At 33.1% G+C, this 8,317-nt stretch overlaps 1 protein-coding gene across 1 annotated transcript; it reads left to right on the plus strand.

The window, feature by feature from the left end:
* On the plus strand, positions 3,200 to 8,044 carry LOC109826776 (probable protein phosphatase 2C 12). The gene is made up of 5 exons (XM_020393798.1): positions 3,200 to 3,449; positions 5,316 to 5,651; positions 6,384 to 6,501; positions 6,592 to 6,815; positions 7,603 to 8,044. Exons 1-5 carry the CDS (start codon positions 3,264 to 3,266, stop codon positions 7,810 to 7,812), a joined length of 1,074 nt encoding a protein of 357 aa, XP_020249387.1. The 5' UTR covers positions 3,200 to 3,263; the 3' UTR covers positions 7,813 to 8,044.

Genomic DNA, 8,317 nt, shown 5'->3' on the forward strand with positions numbered 1-8,317 from the left:
GCTTACCACATGGAACCAGGTGCACAAAGTGTTAATGTTAGTCCACTTAAATTTTTTATGTCCTTACTTGCCATGTAGAAACATAAAATAGTTTAGAATAACATGAAAATAAGTTAGAACTAACATGAAATAAGTGAGTAACTAACATATGTTAGCTATTGATAGGTTTAAAAAATGGCATAAATAACTAGAGTTGCGCTCACAGTTTGTTCTTATCGATAGCTATGTATAAATTAAGAACTAACTGTTATAAAATAGAACTAACTTGTTATAAAATAGAACTAATTTCATAAGATTAGAACTAAACTTGGGATAAATTAGAACTAATGTGGTTAAAATTAGAACTTAATTGTTATAGAGATAGGACTAACTTGATATAAATTAGAGCTGAACTTGATTAATAAATAAACTAACTTTGTATACAATTAGAACTTAATTTGTTATAAAATAAGAACATAACTTGAGTATACGATTAGAACTAACTTGGGATAAATTAGACTAATGTGCTTGGTTAAAGATTAGCAACTAACTTGTCTATAAGATAGGACTAACTGGTATAAATTAGAACTAATTTGTTATCAGAAATAGAACTACTTTCGTTAAATTAGAACTAATTTTGTGATTTATAAATAGAATAACTTGATATTAATTAGAACTGATGGGATAATTAGAACTAATATGGTTAAATTAGAATAACTTATTATATGAGATAGAACCAAACTTTGTAATAAATAACATGCGTATAAAATGAACTAACGATGTATAATTTAGAACTAACTTTAGTTATAAAAAACGCTAATGTGGTATAAATAGAACTTAACTTGCTTACGAGTTACAACTAATTGGTATAAATTTTAGAAGCACGTGGTATACAGCTAGAACTGACGATGAACTGCGACAGAACTAACATGGTGTAATTAGAATCTACACGCTAACAAAATAGAACTAACATGGGTCATTAGACTAACACAGCTATAGAATAGAACTAAGCACTGTGCAGATTAGAAACTAACACGCTAAACAGATAGATACTAACACTGTGCAGATTAAACTAACGTCTACCAAGAACAACACTAGATTACAACACTCATGACAACGGATAATGGGAGAATAGAACTAAACACTTATCAGAAGAGAACTAACACTGTGCAGAATAGAACAACTCTAAGCTGACTGCTCCAGAATCAGAATAACTCTACAATAACAACTGTGCAGATTAGAACTAACACTCTACTAGCATAGAACTAACACTGTGCAGATTAGAACACACTCTACAGATAGAACTAACACTGTGCACAGATTAGAACTAACACACGCTCAAGGAAAAAAACGTAGAACTAACACTTGTGCAGATTAGAACTATACACGCTACAGAATAGATGTACATGTATCAATTACGAACTAACGACGCTGTAGACATAGAATTACATTGTATTATGTATGAGATATGTTTGTTATAATAGAAGAATAACTTGTATATTAGAACTAACTTGACATAAATTGAAACTAAGGGCATAAATTAGAACTAACATAGGTATATGAATTAGAACTAACTAGTTATAAAATAGAATAGTTGGTATAAATTAGATATAATGTGGTATACAAATTAAACTTTGTATAAAATAGAACTAACGTGGTATAATAGAACAATTATTATAAATTAGAACAATTGTATATAAAATAGAACTAACTTTGTATAAATTAGACTAGATGTGTTAGTTCTAAAATTTTTACCACTCGTGTTAGTTTTAATTTATTTAATGTGTTAGTTCTAGTGTTAGTTCTAACAGATATCGTGTTAGTTTAATTATTGTAAGGTCATTAGTTCTACGTAATTGTTGGGTCTAAATTCCATGGTAGTTCTACTTAATATTGCTGTTATGTCTAAGCTCTCTGTGTTAGCTTCTAACTGGTATCGTGTTCAGTTCTAATTTATTTAAGTCAGTTAGTTCCATGCGTACATTGTTGCCCGTCTAAATGTCATATTACTTCTACTTGATGATGTTATTTTCTCTTCTCCAGGTATCAATCTAACAGGTATCGTGTCAGTCTACACAGGAGCCAACATAGAAATAATATAGCCACTGTAAGAAAACGCTATATTAGAACCAACACTAGCTGGAAGTAGAACTAACATTGTAAAATAATCAGACTAATTAGAAACTAACATTAGAACAGAAACTATAATAAGTTAGAACAAACGATCCATTAAATAACGTTAGAACTAACAATGAATTAAAAGCAACTAAATTAGAAACTAAAATAAAATAAGTTAGAACTAACATTATAACTAATAAATTAAACTAACGTTAGAACTAACTTGAAATAACTGTTATTGCTCATGATAGAGTCAAAAAAGAGGCGGAGTAAATTTCCCCTCATTTTTTCCATCAGATGGCATGTAAATGCGGCGATGACTTTCATGTGTTGTGGACCAGACGTCTAGGGAAGGATAAGTGGAGGGTAATTTCAGGCGATTTTTTCAAATACAATCCTCTTTTTTAGGGTACTGCTGACCAGTGGAGGGGCTCTAAACAATTAAATGGTAGCTTTTTGGGGCTGAATCCATGGGCCAAAATAGGGGCAAAATACAAGGGGGCGGGTCACATGAACATTCTGCTTTTGGGGCCTGGACACATTTTTCCCTAGGAATAAAGGTTATAATTTTATTTTTATACTTAATATGTATTCACAAATGGAGCATTTTTTATGTTACAAAATCTGAACTCATATACTAACCAGCTTAAATACGTAACTAGCGACATTTGAACAAAATCCGGTAATATCATCTTAAATTATCTTTTATCTCATTAATAGTATAAAGTTGTAATGCATTATAAGAAACTTAATTAAAATCAGAGCGATCCAAAATCACACCCATTTGACACACATTAAAAACATATTCTAAAAAGAAACACCGGAGTGTAAAAATAGTAAAACTCTCGATCCATTAAAAAAACTTTCTTTAACTTACAAAGTATATTCAATAAAATACAAAATGTAAGCCTTACAGAAATCAATATTATCATGAACGTTCAGAAAACAGGTTTTTTGTTTGCTATATATGCTCTTTATGGAATTATGGGGTTTACTCCCCCCTTAAAAAAAGTTGCAAAAGGGTTCTCTGGCTCCTATAAATAAACAAATGAACAAGTATTTCATATTTCTCCTCTAATCATCTTCTAACATGCGCCGCGTGGACAACCAACTATAAAGCAACCTTTTGCCCTCTCTCTCTCTCTCTCTCTCTCTCTCAAAGCTAAATGGGAATCTGCTTATCTTCAGAGTCTCTAGAGAAGCAACAGACTCATGAAAACATAGTATATGTTGTTGGAGATGAAGATTTGTATAGTTCTGATATTGATGGAAATGAAATGAGGAGGCTGGCTTCTCTCTACTCTCAGCAAGGCAAAAAGGGTCCCAATCAGGACTCTGCAATCCTCTGCCAGGTATTTTTCCAAGATAAACTCTCTTTTTTTTGTAAAATTATTCAGTGATTATATATCAAACCTAATAAATGAAATAGATGGGTTGGTTTTTGTTTGAGATGCTGATGACTGAATTTGATGCTATCATTTTTTTTTTGAAACTACATGAATATTTGATGTGGGACTTCGTAGTTTATTAGAGATGTTGATTTAGTTTGTTGTGCTGTTTAATTTAGAGTTAGATGGATTAACTGATTTATGATATTCTGCTAAAGTTGGACATGTGGGTAACATGGAGATTACTGAAGAAATTTTAAATAAAGTCCACTGAATAAGAGGAATCTATAATTTCAGGTCTGGCCGGGGACCAGCGATGAAGTTCAGGTAAAAAAGAAAAGAACGAGGGATCTATAATTTTTAAAGAGAAAAGTAACTTTTGGTGTTATCATCATAATTTTTAAGTTTTGGAATAAAATTATTTAAAATTCAGATGCTTTAGATAGCATTCCAAAAAAAAAAAAGAAGAAGAAGGAGAAGAAGGAGGAGGAGGAGGAGGAGGAGGAAAAAGATAAATGGAAAAGAAAAAGAAGGAAGCTTGCAAAAACCCAAATTTCTATCCTTAAAGCCCATATTTTAACTTAGGGGCTGTTTGTTTGCTAAAAAAAAGAGAAAACCCCCCGTTACGTCAGATTTCAAGAAACCCCCTGTCACGTAGGATTTTGGTTTCAACCGATTTTCAAATCATATGTTTGTTTCGTTTTGTGATTTAAAGAAATAAGGGTGCTACGTAGGATGCCACATCAGATTTTTGAGAAAAGTGTTTTCACACCAAAAATCTCTGAAAACACTTGGAAATATCACTTCAATGAATTTTTAATTATTAAAAGCACTGTTGAAACAGTGACGATGAATAAAACAGATTATTTAATTGCTGAAAACACTGTTACTATTGCGGCTGATTTCCATTTCCTCTTTTTATGTTCAAACAAACACAGAAATCGAAACACTGTTACTATTGCGGCTAGATTTGTTTCTTATGTGACTTGACAGTGACGTAACAATGATTTCATTGCAAAACAAAAAAAAAATGCGGGAAATGTCTTGAAGTCTCTTGAAATTAGTTGAAATGTGAGTTTTTCATTTCCGAATTTTTTCGGAAAACAACTAAACAGCCCTTAAGAAAAAAATACTTTGGGAGCTAAGAAGCAGATATGAATTATGATTGTCGATTATCATTTCAACTTCGGAAATTTCTTGTTGTTAGACCTTCTTGATCTTTAATATTGTATATAAAAGAAGTTTATTTTTTGAATCTCACACACACACAAACACACACACACACACATCTCTATTATGCATAAATTTCATAGAGTGGCCAACATGGGTAATTTGGTCCTTACGAGATTAGGAGGTAGGAAACTATATATATCATTCAACATGTAAATTCCTTTAGAGTAAATCTTCTCCAAGTAGTGCAACTTGCCAAGTTGACCCATGAGTATTTGACCCAATTTTCTAAATTTTCGTAAGTCAAAGTTAACAGCATGCAAATATTTTAAAGGGTTATGGATCGACACCCCTTATTATCTCCTAATTGCGGATAGACCCTTTATGGTCATATTATTGCAGATAGATCTCTGAATGGATTTTCTTTTTGACTCTTTTACCTTCATGACGTCTATTTGTCAAAAAAAAAAAAAAAAAAAAACAATTTCCTCTTTCTTTGAAGGTAAAAGAGTCAAAAAAAAAAAAAACACTCAAGGGGTCTATCTGCAGCAATAAAACTATATGGGGTCTATTCACAGTTAACCCCATATAAAAACACTCAATTATTGGATTTCAAGCAAAGACTAAACTTAAGATACTTTTCTCATGTTGTACTGAAAGGGGTTTGGAATGGAGGAAGGTGTGTTTTGTGGAGTCTTTGATGGCCATGGAAGAAATGGTCACTCTGTGAGCAAACTTGTTAGAGATTACTTGCCTTCGTTGCTATTAAGCCAACGAAACGCTGTCTTGGTTGCCGATGGTGGCTGCATCTTCACTGATGGCAATGATATGAGCTCAGTTGATGGCGATGATTTAACTTCATCATCACCTGAGATGTTTGATGAGTGGAAGGAAGCATGCATTAGTGCATTCAGAGCCATGGATAAGGAGCTCAAGCTACATTCTGATTTGGATTGTACTTATAGTGGTAGTACTGCGGTGACTATCATCAAACAGGTATGATATAATGATCTCTTATTTTCTAACGAGCTTTAAAAAATATCCATACTGTTATGTATATTAAAGTTCCTTCCATAATATATGTTAAGGTTCTTTCCATTACATCGACCTTGAAAATTGTTATTAGAATTGACAGTTTAATTATACTTTGGTATGTCTCAGTAGATTTATCGTCCTTTTTCAAGGGTTGAAATTTAGGTTATATACAAAACATATATTTTTGAGTGAAACATAGCATATATTTTTTAAGATCTGCTTTTGAATAGATGCTCAGAGAAATTTGAATGTGGGCTTCTTCGATATCATCTTAAAGTTCCTTTCTCTCCACCAAAACTCCGAAGTTATGATAAAGAAAAGGCTTTAATTTTGTAATCAAACAATACAGTCATTGGCTATTAATTAATATGCACTTGAAATCCAATTTGATCCAAAGGAGAAACTTGCGATGAGCCCGTGGATGAATTTTATTTTGCCATATACAGAAATCACTTTCTTATTTGGCATGGGATTATACCACATCTTGCTTCGTTTTGACTAACCTCATGAATTCATCTCAACTAGATTACTTCTAAGACATAGATTTCAATATAATGCTTGAGTTTTTTTTTTCTAATTTGTTTTCTTTGATATAACATTTTCTTTTGAAAATTTTATTTCGGGCTTATTATTGCTTCCATACTAACTATTTTCTTTGAAAGACCTTTAATCCATTCTTTGTTCAATTGACAGGGAAAGGATTTGATCATATCTAATCTTGGAGATTCAAGAGCAATATTGGGTACTATTTCTGAGGAGGGTAACCTAAAAACCATCCAACTAACTACAGATTTAAAACCAAGCCTACCACGTAAATAAACCTTTCTTATCTTCCTTAACAACTTACTCATTTATGTCTAAATATTAAGTATTTAAATTTGGGTTTTGAACTTATCTACAGAGGAAGCAGAGAGAATAAGGAAGAGTAACGGTCGAGTTTTCGCTCTCAGAGACGAGCCAAATACTCAGCGTGTTTGGCTGCCAAATAATAATTTTCCAGGACTCGCCATGGCTCGTGCTTTTGGAGATTTCCAGCTTAAAAATTATGGTGTTATTGCCATTCCTCAAGTTTCGTATCGACAACTAACAAATAGAGATCAGTTCATAGTTCTAGCAACTGATGGGGTAATGTACTCAACTCTTCATTATGCATTCAGTCGAACTCTAGCTAATTGTTAACTCTTATGCCTAGCAAGAGACAAATTTATGAATTATGCTGAAATTTTAGGTCTTAGGCGAACGTTCGAACTCGCTATCCATAATTGACACAAACAAGGTCATATTGGAACCAAATCTGGATAACAACTAGATGCTATTGACCATGACTGAAATTTTGAAGGAAAAATAAGTTCAATTTTCAAATTTAACATTCGTTCAGTGAAAACGTTCATTGCGTTGTATTCTGTACTTCTAAATTGACTGATATATTCAATTCTATTATTCGGAAATATATTGGGATGCATCGGATAGTTCTCAGCATCCATATTCATCTCCATATTTTAAACATATAGATCCATGCTTGTCAAAAGGGTTGCTTGTGGATAGACCCCCTATAGTACCGCTGTTTTGAGCTTATTAACTGTTGAATATAGGCCCCCCTAAGTTAAAAAAGTTCACTCTAGCCTCAGAGAAAGAGAAATTTGTGTTTTGAGGAATGGACTCCCTGAGGGTAAAAGATTAAAAAAAATAAACTCAGAGGGCCTATTTTCCGCTATAAAACTAGATGCATAGTAAGTGCAAAACAACGATATTACAGAGTCTATCCACAATTAACCTTTGTCAAAACACTATTGCGCCTACTTTCGTATCGGGTTATTTGTATCCATTTATACCCCTATAATTCTAGTCTTTCTGGTTATGCATTTCATTACCAAGAAAAGATCACTAACCAGTCTTTGTTATCTATTTCTAGGTTTGGGATGTGCTCAGCAACGAGCAAGTAGTCTCAATTGTATCCTCAGTTCAAAACAAAGAAGATGCATCGAAAGCAATCGTCAAAGCAGCAGTAAGTGCATGGAAGCGCAAGTTCCCTTCGGCAAGAGTAGACGACTGCTCTGCCGCTTGCCTCTTTCTTCAAGAGAGGAGAAGAGATGTGAGCCTGAGAACTGTGAAGAGTAGCTAATGAACCAGAAGAAGGAGAATGCTGTATTGCTCGTGAACTTGTTTGATGGCAGATTGTTGTAAATTTTGTACTGCTTTTGGTGTACAAGGGAGAGCAAGAAATCAAGCGTAGTACTGGTTTCACTTTGTATTGTGTCCATGCCAAATATTTAGTGTAAGAGGTCCTTGCGGCTGCATCAAAACCCCAAAGCAAATTTCCAAGTTGTGGCAAGGATTCAATGTTTATAGTTTTATCGGTACTGTGAGAAGTATTTGGGCTGGAGTTAAATGTGTCTCTGCTTGAGAATACAAATTCAGAGAACATAGCTTTATAGGGAATATGATTACCAACTATATCCCATGCTCAAGGGATTCATATCAGATATATACAATTATCTAACAACTATTGTTGCAACAAAGTAACAATTAGATAGCCATACCAAATCCTACTGATACCTGTAGCAACCCTATCTTTATCCGTTTATATCCAAGTGAACCAAAAGTTAAACTAATGCATGTAATGAAAT

This window comes from Asparagus officinalis, chromosome 1, assembly GCF_001876935.1.
Source record: "Asparagus officinalis chromosome 1, Aspof.V1, whole genome shotgun sequence".
Lineage (NCBI taxonomy): Eukaryota > Viridiplantae > Streptophyta > Magnoliopsida > Asparagales > Asparagaceae > Asparagus > Asparagus officinalis.

Bases quoted from the DNA above. Each gene is read 5' to 3' on its own strand.
- LOC109826776 (XM_020393798.1), top strand. From the start codon at position 3,264: ATGGGAATCTGCTTATCTTCAGAGTCTCTAGAGAAGCAACAGACTCAT. The intron at 3,450-5,315 runs GTATTTTTCCAA...TTGTACTGAAAG, and splicing joins ACTCTGCAATCCTCTGCCAG to GGGTTTGGAATGGAGGAAGG. The intron at 6,502-6,591 runs GTAAATAAACCT...ACTTATCTACAG, and splicing joins TTTAAAACCAAGCCTACCAC to AGGAAGCAGAGAGAATAAGG.